The sequence below is a fragment of the Balearica regulorum genome, chromosome 2, assembly GCF_011004875.1.
Source record: "Balearica regulorum gibbericeps isolate bBalReg1 chromosome 2, bBalReg1.pri, whole genome shotgun sequence".
Taxonomy (NCBI): Eukaryota; Metazoa; Chordata; class Aves; order Gruiformes; family Gruidae; genus Balearica; species Balearica regulorum.
The window spans coordinates 105,676,820-105,690,810 of NC_046185.1; the positions used below are offsets into that span (position 1 = coordinate 105,676,820).

At 36.8% G+C, this 13,991-nt stretch overlaps 1 protein-coding gene across 1 annotated transcript in view; it reads right to left on the minus strand.

The window, feature by feature from the left end:
• Window positions 1–6: 6 nt before the first annotated feature.
• SLC12A7 (solute carrier family 12 member 7) overlaps window positions 7–13,991 on the minus strand; it is a 74,550-nt gene continuing 60,565 nt past the window's right edge. Inside the window, 10 exon segments of the mRNA XM_075747036.1 lie at window positions 7–172; window positions 3,041–3,148; window positions 5,393–5,524; window positions 5,673–5,842; window positions 6,171–6,261; window positions 6,264–6,368; window positions 9,092–9,260; window positions 11,431–11,533; window positions 12,175–12,181; window positions 13,488–13,608. Coding sequence (XP_075603151.1) covers window positions 32–172; window positions 3,041–3,148; window positions 5,393–5,524; window positions 5,673–5,842; window positions 6,171–6,261; window positions 6,264–6,368; window positions 9,092–9,260; window positions 11,431–11,533; window positions 12,175–12,181; window positions 13,488–13,608 — 1,147 coding nt within the window. The 3' untranslated portion in view covers window positions 7–31.

Consider the following 13,991-nt stretch of genomic DNA (forward strand, 5'->3'; position numbering starts at 1 on the left):
GCACTTCAAGTGTTGCAATGGGAAAACATATCTAGCCAGTACTATGTCCAGCTACCTCCTCCTCTTGATAATCACTAATCAGCAGTGCCTGCGTATCTTGGCCAATGGACTGTGCACTGGAGCAGCTTTTTCTTCTGACTGAGCCTCGAGACTCATCAGTGATTCTCTGAATCTGGGACAAAAAGGTTACCAATGACAAAAAAAAAACCCAGTCTACAGAAAGAAGCAGATGATCATATTATTCAAAATAGAAATTTAAGTAGATGAGATTTGGTATCATAGCTCATTATAAACTTGGTTTGTTTTCACAAACATAACATTTGTTTATATACACTATGGGGCTCTTTTTGAAACATTTAGCAATTAGTTATGAAGCAGCTTTACAGAGATTTGTGAAAACATGAAATGAATTGGAATCCTTTAGTCTATATAGGAACCTCAAATATTAACTTGTTTGGAGGGTCACATCCCTTCACATATGTGATGATTCAGACTAATTGATTTTATTAAGCTACAATCAAAAGTATGAAAAAATTAAGCAGATGAGAAAGCTGCTTTCTGACTCTAACACTGATTTATTTCCCAGTACTCACAAACTATAATCATGCTCCTCACCTACATGCACCCACATTTCTGTCAATCTTACCTAGCAGCAGCAATCTGCGCAACAGCACTTGGTGCTGTGCAACCAGACACAAAGTATTGATGGGATGGATGACTGTTTTCTCATAGCTCCAACAGTATCACTGCCTGGCTCAACTGTCATTACTCAGGACTAGCCAGAGAAGGAAGCCAACAGCTACCAGGAAGGGCAGCAAGGAAGTGAACGAGGCTCTACATTTTCTTTCTTCTTTGCAGTGCTATTGTCAAAGTCAAGTAAATAAATGTTTGGCAGTTGCACCAAAGTCTACAGATCTTATGCTTTGCAGGAATGTGTTATATTTACACTTGAACAGAAACAAATCATCCAAGTTTCTCAAAAAATGAAACAAAAATCTAATGAGTCCCAGTTCCACAAGAAAACAACAGGGCAAGATCAAAAGAAGCTCCGTTTTAAAAAGTGAGAGGAGAGGGGAGGGTGAGAGTGATTCCTCAGGGATAAGAGCGTGCCTATGAAGGAGACAGCAAAAAACCACTGTACCAAACCAAATTCTCCTCCTTGCGAAGGTTTGAACCTCATTTGAAGAGGTACAAGCACAAAAATGAGGTTAAAATACTAATCTTGGTGGTAACAGGAAACAAAACTACAAGCACCATTCAAAGCTGGAATATCTGGATTACATTTGAATGTCTGGAGACAGACAATGAAAACAAAACAATATTATTTTGAACTAGTGATACCAATGAGAAATGTTTTGGAGGTCATCATAAAACTAGAGGGAATAGCTCAGTTCATTTAAGAGAAGATGATCAGATTAAAGAAAAGGCCTGGCACAACAAGTCCATATACTCAGCTTGTAGCTCCAGAGGAAGTAAAAGCATAATTAAACAACATTTTCTGATGAAAATGCAAAATAAAGTAGATTAAGATATCCTAATCAGAAACAACAGATGGATACGGATTTTATTCTTGGACAAGACAGGCAATTAGTACTAGATGTTCTTGGAATTATCAAGGATTTTACTTCAGAACATTAAATAAATTCAATGGTATTTTGAACATCCCAGATTTTACCTTGCCTGGTATGAAGGAAAAAGCAGAAGCTATAATGGTGACAGTTACATTCATAAAAAATTCAGTAATTAAAAAAAAATGGGGGGGAGAAAGAAGTGAAAACTTCCAAGCAAACAACACTCTAAAGCAGTGCAGATTCCAACCAACTCGGAGCTAAGAAGAAATTCTTTTGTCTCCACAACAATTTATACGCTACGGACTACAAAGCCATACGTCCTTGGGCTACTTGTAAAGCATTCATAAGGAAGTTAAAGTCTTAAAAGCCTACTGTAGATATATTAATCACTCAGACTCCACTGGAAAAATACTAGTGTTCAATAATTCAAGAGAGATTATTTTTTTTTAGTGAAAAGATGTTAGGCAAGCTCAGATCAAAAGAAAACTACTGTGACAAATGAGAAGAAAGAGGATTTACAGCAATACATTGTTGTAGCAATATAAAGCATCTTTAGGGACCCTAAAAAGTCCTGCAAAATGGAAAAGAGAATAAATAAGGAGAGATATTAAAAAAAAAAAAAAAAAAAAAGGCAACTGTACCAACTTGTAGTATTAACACCAAAAAGGCTTAGGCATAAAATGAGATACAATTATCAGTAGCCAAAAAAAAGTCACAAGAAAGAAGTTCTAGTTATTTTATGAATGAGCAGTTAAACACAATAGACATCTCTTACTTGGCATGGGAGGGAAATCACTGTAAGTGAAAGCAGAGCAAAAGCGTTTAATACCTTTTACATCACTAAAAAGTGTTGATAATAATGGGATAGTTAACAGAATAAATGAGGGGGTAGAAGCACAAGCCTAAGCCAAAAGAAAAAAATATTTAAAAGTAACAAATATTCCTGAAAAATACAGCTGCATGAAGCTTGGAACTACAATGTGCAAAATACCACCAGAGACTAATAAAGGCAGGGGAGCCGCAAATGTAGCATTCCTGTCTGAATATCATAGGATTATAGGTTAGTCAGTCTAGTTTTGGATCCAGAAACAACAATTAGTTGATAGATAAAACATTCAAAATAATGCAGAAACCAAAAAAAATTCAGTGTGAATGGAACAAGACCAAGTCACAAACAAAGCTAATCAGTGCAGTTGAATAATCATGAACCTTGGCTACGGATATTTGTCAAGTTTGGAAGTGCTCTGGATATATTCCACACTGATGCTCAAATGTTTTGCTAGTAAATACTTGCACTACTCTTCACAAGAACCCCTCCCATTATTTGAACCTTTCAAGTCAAACCTGCTGTAGAGAAACTAACATAGAATGCAGTTGTAAAAGCTTTTGACTAGTTAGAAACTGATTAGAAGCCACGGCCAAGAAATACTGCTTTTGGGTTTTTCACAGAACCAAGCCGAAGTCCCTACCTCTCTTTCCCTTTCGTTCTTTGATAGCTGCATCTGTTTTAGCATCTGAGATCGCTGTTCCATCATAAGTGTCTTCTCATATGTGAATGCAGAAATATCATTTTCAAACTGCAAAAGAGATTGGTATTACAACATCAGAAGAAAAGTACTACTCAACAACGTTTAGACAGCGTACCACATTCATTCCTGCATTCATTCAGTCTTGGATGTTATTTATGGCATTAGAGTATTGCCAAGCATATAATGGTCAATTATTTCTGTCCTCATTCTTAAAACTTCATCTTCAAACAGCAATCTTGTACACTGAACTATCCAACTATACCACTACCAATGTGATTTTTATCTAAATTTGAGGTACTTGGGAAGGACTTTCCATTGTTCTGTTCCAACTAAGCCACAGAAATGAGAAAGGGTTAAAAGCACTTATTTAAACTGGGTCTGCATTGCTGCCTCCTGAACATGTGTGCACACTTGTTTCCTTAAAAACTGTCTAGAGCCACAAAATAACACATTGTCCTTTCACCAGTGAGAAACATTCACAAATAGAAGCATTTATGAAGACAGTCTGGCATATATTCTCACATCAGCTCAAAGCTAAAATACAATGTAAAAACCTATAGCATTCATCTGTGCTGTCACTGACTTGTAATGTGTCTCTTATCTTTTGGAAGATTCTCAGAATTAATTATGACCTACATAAGAAGAGTAAGTTGTGCTTCCTATACTATTTTCTGCTCAAAATCCAACTAAGGCTGGGCCTTTTAATGGCATTTTAGTCTTTTATATTCAGTACTCTAAACAAAACAAAATATTCAGTACTCAAAACAAAAATAAATGGATTTATCTTACTTCCTAGTTCAAAATCCTAACCAAATTTTTCATAAGTCACTTTTTTCATAAGTAATTTAAACAATTCTTAAAATTTGCTTTATGGCTGATTAGCATGATGAATATTTTTGATAGGTTGGTAGAAGTTTTGAACCAGTTGACCCATCTTCTTCATCCCACTTCAGAATGAGTTTGAAAGGTTGTTTATTTGTTTTGGTATTTGTCTTACTTTGGACATTATGCTAGTCACCTCTGAGTGCAGGAAATGAAGTTTTTCCTTAATTGCCAAAAAGAGCGGGTCTAGAAAGACTACAGCTTTAGTCCTTTCTCTTTAGGAGTTTACAACCAGTATTTAAAAAAGGAAAAAAAGTTACAAAATTCATTCTGTCACTAATAGACTTGTGAATCTGTTGCTATATTGTCTTGCTGCTCAGTGCCAAAGGTGTTGGCAATACCAAAAACAAGTGACATGCTCTCTTGGGGGCTTAGGGATTCCTTATTCCAGAGAGATTCATGCAGCAGTTGGAGAGATGAACATAGAATCATAGAATGGTTTGGGTTGGAAGGGACCTCAAAGATCTTCTAGTTCCAGCCCCCCTACCATGGGCAGGGACACCCTCCACTAGACCACATTGCCCAAAGCCTCATCCAGCCTGGCCTTAAACACTTCCAGGGAGGGGGCCTCCACAGTCTCTCTGGGCAACCTGTTCCAGTGCCTCACCACCCTCACAGGGAAGAATTTCTTCCTAACATCTAATCTAAATCGACCCTCCTTCAGCTTAAACCCATTACCCCTTGTCCTGTCACTACACTCCCTCATAAACAGTCCCTCACCATCTTTCCTGTAGGCCCCCTTCAGGTACTGGTAAGCCACAATTAGATCTCCCTGGAGCGTTCTTTTCTCCAGGCTGAACAACCCCAACTCTCTCAGCCTGTCCTCATAGGAGAGGTGCTCCAGCCCTCCCATCCGCTTCGTGGCCCTCTTCTGGACCTGGTCCAACAGGTCCATGTCTCTCCTGTACTGGGGCCCCCAGAGCTGGATGCAGTACTCCAGGTGGGGTCTCACAAGAGTGGAGTAGAGGGGCGGGATCACCTCCCTCAACCTGCAGGTTGCACCTCTTTTGATGCAGCCCAGGACACGGTTCATCCTTTCTCATACTCGATGTCATGGATTATTAAATTAAGCACAATCAGCCTTCCATTTCACTGTCTGCTAAAAATCCAAGCTGTTTCCTTCCTGAATGAAATATCTCTATGGGCTAGTCCTCATAAATAAAATAGGCATTAACACATCAAAATGGGTCAACTCTACCTGACAAAACTATTAAACTCACTACCACATATGCTAGCATTGTGACATGGTAAGATAACATTGCTTTAAAAACTTCTTGTTCTTGGTGGGACTGCAATCTTTCCCTTTTTATATTTGGGCTAACATCTCTTAGTTTCAAAAATGCTAAATCCATTTTCCCAAGTTTAGTCTCAATTGCACCTAAAAAAAAAAACCAAAACACAGTAACATACCATTTCAACAACTTCCACTTCAGCATTCAGTCTAAGATGATATAAGAACATCTGAAGATCCTTCTTCATTTGAATGCTATTATCATCCATTTGAGCAACAGTGAAGATACGCATTTTACATTTTCTCCAAACCTATCAAAAAGATACATTATAACAATTTGTAACACAGTGATTGCTATGACCATGCACAACGCTGTCAAGGTGAGAGTATCTCATTAGAAACCCTTAGAACTATTCATTGCTAGAAAATTAAATCCCAACCATTTTCTGTTGTCCTTGCCTTGTGCTGTCGAAGGAGAAAAGGCAGTAACATCAGCATACCACCATCATGAACAATCCACCACACATCTATGTTTCCTTCAGTAAAACGTTCTTGATTTGTTGGAAATAAGTCAATGTTTTTAGCCACCAACAGTGCTTGCTGTGCTGCTGTTGTTTCTCGTACAGTGTCTGCAAGGGAAAACAAGACATTCGATCAAGAACTTCTAGTTATCATTCACAGCTTTTGTTTTAAATTCAAAAGCTTAAATCCTCCCAGATTCTGCCAGGGCAAAAGAGGAGCAACCTGGGTTTAGTGAATAACCTGCTTAGGAGAAGAGCAAGAGAAGCCATGGTTGAAGAGACTGAGGGCTGAGAAAACCCACTCCACATGAAATCAGATGTGGGGAAATATTCAACTGTCCACTGGACTTTCAGCATCACATTTCCACCACACAGCAAATACATTAGTTACATAGTTGTATTACAAATGCATAGGAGAAAGTCAATAAACACCTACCAACAAAATTTTTCCATGAGAAACGATTTTCTGTCTGCTTCCATGACTGCGGCCATGCCATCAGGACTGTGTTGTGCTTCATCCCTCCTAGAACCAGCTGACTGAAATCAAATAGGATATTCCATCTCTGAAATTAGGAGACACCACAATCTGGCAAAACCCTTTAGTCTTTTCTACTCCCATTAAGGCCTTAACGTTCTGCAAAAGGAAGATTACACATGGGGAAATAGTCATCAACACTGGTAATAAACACCATGAGGAGTAACAGCACTAAATGAGAGCAAAACATTAGCTACAGTGTACAACCAACATCAAGAAACTGCTAATTCCAAAAGAGTGAGCATGATTCTGTAACAACTAAAACCCAAAACACACACCTCCTCAAAAGGCAGTGTTTTCATCACTTTAATTATTCAGCCTTTTATTTCCAAAGAAGAATGAACAAGACATGAGTAAAACCATATTGAGAAAGATAAATAAAGTAACACTGTTTCAGGTAAAGTCAAAACTGCCTGACTGACAAAGCACCGTGTATTTGAAATGAGAAGTCCTTTCTTTTGGAACTGGAAAGGTTTGGAAAACATGATGCCAAGGACATTAGAAGAAGAGGCTGCCAAAGCTCCTCATACAACTTTGACATTAAGACACTGATTCTTTATTTATCGGCTCCCAACATGGAAAAATAGATGTACAGGAGATAACTGATAATGACAAGATAAACTGACCAGATGAAATCTCCCATACCCTTTTAATTTCAACATGGCTCCCTTTCATTCAAATGGTATCAAGGTTGACTAGTGAACATCAGCTTCAGCATTTTCTATGTTTTGATGGCATGACTTTATAAAAATCTCATCATTATCAATGACTTGTGTGGGAGATCAGCATGGTTTCAGAAGGAAGAACTAGCACATCAAAATTTGGAATTTTGGAAGCACCAAAATTCCTATCAAAAATCATCAGGAACAGATTTGATCACAGAATGCCTGGCACTGGCTCAGTGTGGCTCCACATCAGAAATTCTGTTTAGTAGAGAAAAAAGTCTTCAGAGGATTTGGTAGCAAAGCTAACAAGTCTGTCTGTGCAAACAATATCTGCGAAGGCATATCAGTTTAAAGAGATGCTTTTTTCCTTTTAAAAGAAAGGAGAAATCTTAATTTCCTACAAATCTTTTAGAAACATTTTCTAGTTTACATTTTCCAAAATGAGGCCTCCAGATGCTCAAACTTTACAATTCATCTTTGTTTTCCATTTTAAAAGCAATAGTTTCTTCAATCTTAACACCGTCTGACTTTCTAGAGAACCCAGGGATTAGGTCTCCCTTAAATTCATTCCTGTTCCATCTCTCAAAAATGTAGTTGACTTCAAGTTAAGCCAACTATAGGTAACATTTCAAATCGTCATGGGTAAACAGTTTCTGTTTAAAGGTTTTCTTTGTTTTATTTCAGAGGCCTGATTGTATTCTTGGTCATGTTTTCTACTCACACATGTCGATAATAGCAGCTTAATAACAATTACTTTCACAAGGTATCATTGCTGGACTTTTTCCACCACGTTTTCAAGCTAATTGCTCTCTTGGAGCCATCTGGATTCATACTTTGTTATTTTAAAAACCACTAGGAACAAGTCTGAATACCAAGAAGGAGAAAAAAGAAAGCTGGGAAAAAAAGGACAGTTAGCTTTGTTAAGTTCATTTCAACATCACAAATTGCTCATCTATTTTAGCGAAACCAGGTCTGAATAAATCACAGGCATTTTTACACAGCTTTGTGGATGACTTGGATCAAAACAGTAGACATTTCAACTGATGCTCTTTTCAATAACACTGAAGATATTAAAAATTTTTTGGAAGATATAATGGCAATCAAATCCTACTTTTGGAGTAGACTATATAGTAGTTTTCTAAAGGCAATAGATTTTTTCAATAGTATTTAATAAAATACATGAAACATGGTATTTTCTAAAAACGTTTCGCCACTCTATAAAGCTAGGAGTAGGAGAGTTTGCATAGGTAAGCAAATATAATTATTTATACCAAGTTACCCCAATACTGGATTAAACAAAAGAAGTACACAAGTTGTTTAAGACCAATCCAAAAGGGAAATGTGCTTTGCATTTAAAATCCAAGCTGTATGACCAATGGATCTTCAGAAGCTCAGTCTATTAACTTCCCTTTTTCCTTCAGGGGACAATTTAAAATCAAGTTCAGGTACTTTCAAGGGCTTCCCACAAAAATGTCTATGTATTTTCAATCGGGTAGCACAGTCAAATACTGACAAGTTGTCAAGGGGAAAAAAAAATACAAAAACCAAAAAACATGCAAGTTAAATTCATTTGTGTTTGTAAGCACAGTTAGATGTCATCTTAAATTACATGACAACTTACTATTTTTTCTTACCTCATCCTACCTCCTCTAGACATATGGGATAAATAGGAAAGGGGGAAAAAAAAAAGAATAAAGAAAGAGTAAAGGATCTCAAGAAGGATGCTGTTTACAGTTAAGCATCAAAGCAGGGGTTCGGCAAAGACTATCCCTAACCCTACCTGTGCTATGTATTTCCAGGATAATATAGTAAAATAATATCATGTATATATCCAGAGGATGAAATTATGCTAAACACATCTGCATTTGTTAGATAAATGTTAAGTTTTTTGTTAAATAAATCTGTTTTCTCTATAAGGTAATTTGTTAAAAATCTATCATTTAGCTTTTTCAATAATTTAATTTGATTGAGAGCCCAGGGCTCTCAATCACCCCAACCTATTCTTTATATAGAATCATTGATTGTGCTGATAGTAAAAATTGATGTTTTATTCAATACTTCACTACAGTCTGTTCTAATTCAAGATCTGAGTTGTCCAGATTCAACATTTAAATACTAATGGAAGTTACAAGTGTTTGTAAGCTGTCCTTTACATACCTCTTCAGCTTTCTGAGTTTCTGTACATTTATCCAAGTAGATTCCCTGAAGCACAGAACCCACAATAGTCAGTCCTTTACCAGCCTTCAACTGAGAGGTGAAAGAAAGCAATCTAGGATGTTTCACCAACTGCTCACTATCCAAGTTTAACAAGACCAAAAGTTGAGGTCTGTCAAAACAAAAGTTACACGCATATACATATAGAAAAGCAAAAGAGAATTGAAAAAATAATATTAACAATTAATAAAATACAGATTAAGTGCTTAATTCAATGGAAAACATTCAATTATCAAGCAAGGAAGTCATAATTTGCAATAGCAACAACACTTCAGGTACAGAATACCTACATGAGCCACCATACCATCATTCTAAAAAGCTACCTTGAAGAATAGGTTTACTGAATTACCCTTATCACTCTTCTAAGGTCATCTAGTGCAATCTGCTGCTTGAAATGGTTAAACATTGAATGCACATCAGATTGTTTACAGCTCCATCCAGCTGGATTTTGAAACCCTCCAGAGAAAGACATATTATCACCTCTGGGTAACCTCTTCAATGCTTAATTGTCATCACCTCTTTTTTTTTTCCCCCCTCTCCATTTTACCACGTTCTCATCATTCTCCTACCATATCCTGCTGTAGGGAGTCCTGACGTCAATCTTCTCAGTAACCTTCATTTAGGTATTGGATGTTTACTAGTTAGTTATATCAGCTTTTAGGCTCCCCTCAAGGTGTCCTCCAAGCTCCTTCAGCTTCTCCCACAGGAGATATGCTCCTGTGCCCCAACTGACATCTCTGTGGTCCTCTGCTGACTCACTCCAGCTTAGTGATGTCTTTCCTATATGAAGGTGCCTAAAACTGGATAAAATATTCTAGAAGGTCCACAATATTCTAGATGAAATATTCTAGAAGGTCCAGAGGTCCCTTTCACCAGAGCAGCTTCCCAGCCTTGTACCATTGCACTGGACAAGCCTGTCTTAGGTACTGGACTTTGCACTTGTCCTTTTGGATTTTCATTAGGTTTTTGTCAACCCATTCCTCTATCTGCATAGGTCCTTCCAAAAGGACCGTCATACCCTTAACCATACTGACAGCACCCAAGTTCTGTTTCAACTGCATACTTAAACAGTTTCCTTTAATCAATATCCAATCTGCTTATTTTTCCCAAAACAACATTTTATAATTTTCCTGTTATTACTACAAATTCACAAGAACGACAAAGAGTTGGAGACTACTTCCTGTCTCAAAACCAGCACAGTTGAGGACGTAACAAGAAGTTCCAATTCTAGCAATTACACTGACACAAGAGAAGGGTAACTCATCTGAAACTGAAGCAATGTCAGACATTTAACAGGAATGCTCTCAGTCAACACTATGTTACACTGGAGCCTCTGAGATGCCAAGTTCAGACACAGAAAAAGGTAGTGGTTCATGTATTCCACGCTTACGTGCATCAGTGCCATGACAAATAGTAAAATAATGCCATTAAATTGAAGGGCAACAGGACATTGCATGTGCATGCACCCAGTGATGCTATCACAGAGCAGTGACTACAATTAAACTAGCACATTTAGTGACAATTTCTTTTTTGTGTGTTCCACTGATCAAAGTTCTGATTTGCATTACATTCATCACAAGTGTCAATGTGCAAACGTCCTTTTGTTTTTAAATGCTAAGTATTTTTTGTGTTGGCTTTGACAAAATTGACAGTTTACCAAGTAAAAAGAAAATATTGCAAAAATAGTAGTGGACATCTAAACCCATTAGACACAACTAGACAGCAAATGTGAGATTTTGTTTTAATGATATCTAGGCAATTTAGAAAGTGTTACTATTACATGAAGCTCTATAAAAAAAATTGCCACAAAAAATGAATTAAAACAGTTATGGATCATCTGTAGATTTATACAATCTATTTCAGAGGGAACATATACAGAAGTAAAAAAAAAAAAAACTTATGGACTTGCAGCATTTCTTTTATAGAGACAGTGGAACTCACTGAGAACTGTTCCTTTGAATCTGGAAAATCTATAAATAATCAAACATTCAAATTCTTCTGCACTTTGGAAAACTATGTCAACACCACATGGATTTAAGTTCGAGTTAGTTTGCCCATATTCCCAGCAAAGCTGATTACGTGTTGACTGTAAGTCATGTACTATTGCAGTAAAATAATACTATTGCAGTAAAATAATACTATTGCAATGACATCATTGCCATACTCAGAAGATTATTTTAATGGTGAATTTCACTTTGGCCATTAGCTTTACCAGCAGTTTTCCCAATAGATTTACATATTTCAAGAATTACGTGACCTTGGAAGTGTAGGATTTGACTTACCTCCAGTTCTTGGTGTGAGGAGGCCCATCTTCCACACGAAGCAAAGCATAGCGAGCTGCATTCAGAGACAGACCTCGGATTCCATCACCCATTCTTTTCCGCTCTTCAGGGTGTAGAAGAGATTAAATTAACAGGGTCCAGTTTATTTATACAAATTAAGTATATTTTCTCATGTGAGGGATAATGGGCATAAAAAATGAACACTTTTTTGCATGAATGCATGAAAAAACCCACTCATCTCGCAGATTTAAATCAAGAATGATGACTAACCAAGATGAATCAGTCTCAGGTCCCTTCAAAAGAACTATTTATTAAGTATTTAATAATACTTTTTATGGACTGTTTTATTCATAGTTCAAAAGCTTTTTTGTAATTATGAGAGCTACTTAAGTTGCTTTTAAGCACTAGAATGAGTAAATGAGGGCTACTTAAAAGGAATTGTTTTAAAGCAGCAGAATGAATAAGTGAAAGTTGACATTGTATGGATTAATGTGCTGTATTGTCCCCCCAACACCACCACTACAGCTTTCTCCACTTCCTTTCCTTCCCAGCTCCTCCCCCAGATGAGCCTAAAGCTTCATCTGCCCTCCTGACAACCATCAATCTCCCTACATTTTCCACTCCTCTTTCTCCCAATACAAAGCTATACTACATGCCAGGTTGCCATACTATGGCAAGCGGTCCATCTCCCTTGCCCTTTCTCCCTCTTATTTCCATTCATGAATTCTCACTGAACTTTGTTACCTCTAGCCTGCTTTCGAAATTTAGATGAAATTAGCCAAAAATGAATTCAAAAGCGATTAAGGAACAATGTGCCAATTAAAACGTACCCTGACAGACAGCACAATCATTTAATTTTCTTTTACTTAGTTATTGAAAAATTAAAATAAATACTCAGGTTTTCTCCAGACAGCAGTTTTTAAAACATTTCAGGGTGAGTTTCTCCCCACTGCCAAATCAGCCCCTGCATTTGTAAAAGCAGGGAGAAAAGAAGTTAAGTTTCTGCAAAAAAGAATCTCTTTTTACAAAGTAGATGTGCTGGCTATATGCCATCATTTGTAGAGTCTGTATATTAATAGGGATGTACACATAATTTTATATATGTGCATATCTACATCTACGCACACAAGCAGAACTGTTATCATCTGATCGGACATCCTGGCTAAAATAAGCAAATTAATTTCCTTATAATTAACCCAGTAAGTGGAGCTGGTACAATCCTGGAAAGCACCTAATCTGGAAATGGAGGTATTAAAAGATGGAGAACCCATAAGATGGATCCACTTGAGACCTGTGCTTAATCACTCATCAAAACAACTGTCCTCGCTTCAATTTCCTGCTCCAAGATCTTACTATTTTTCTTCACTAGAATAGGCATTGGGTACCTTACCTTAGAAAGGGAAAGCACACACATTACTGATGATAGTCACCTCTGGTTTTATGATATGGTGTTTAGCTGGGGTTTGTGTGGTTTTGTTTGTTTAATGAACTCAGCATGCTCTTTAAGCCTCTTACTTGCACAGCATTTCTTACAGGTGTGGCTCTGTATGCATCCCTTGTCAAATGAATACAGCGCAAAGTAGGTTACAATTTAAAGATTATCTAAGCCTTTAGAAAACAGATAACTTTCAGTGGGTGCTCTGGATTGTTCAGTATGATTCATTCTAAAAAGTGCTAAGCCCATACAAGACTGTGAGTTTTAGGGCTTTAGCCCAAAGTTAATAGTAAGGTAACAGTTTTGTAATAGTTGCTGCTTGATAGTAAAAGGTAATGTTCCTGAAGTACCAAAACTTTACACCGTAATCTCTACTCAAATGAAAAATTCCCAGCCTCACTGGTTGTTATTTTGATTAGCTCTGGCTGTTGAGAAGTTTGGAACAGAGCTTCCAGAGAAATTAGAATCTGAAAACTTATGATGCTTAAGAGAGTCGGGATCTTACCTTGTTTCAAGGAATACTCTTAATTCTACTACTTCAGTTGCATCTATGTTATATAAAAGTGCTTTTTGCTGAATGTTAAAGATATTAAATATAAAATAAATAAGATATATGGTCTTACCCTCTATATTCTATGTATTTGTATATACATCCTGCGATTACCATGGCAATCAAAGCATAGTACCAAGAGCAAATGAACATCAAGGCAAGACATAAACTCATCCCCAGGAATGAGAGAGTCCTAAAAGAAACCATTTTTTTTCCGTTTTTTAAATAGGCATGCAAATGTTCTACAAAGTCAATTTCTTATTTCAGTTAACTTCCAGAAAGGCCTTTCTTCTTCCAAGGCAATTTTATAGCTACTATATAAATAGAAACACACTGTTCCAATTTTAGTTTATAAAAAATTACAATCTGAAACTTTGTGTGACATGAATAATACAATTGAACTACATGTAACAAGGGACTTACTGCATTTGTCAGTTCTGAAATTTTATCAGTACATGCAAGTAAGGCCAGTTTCAAAACACATTGCTGTCACTTACTTACCACTGATTTGAATCTAAGCTTAACAAATAGTCTAAACCAATACTAAACAGCATGTTACTTGCTGCAAAAATAGGT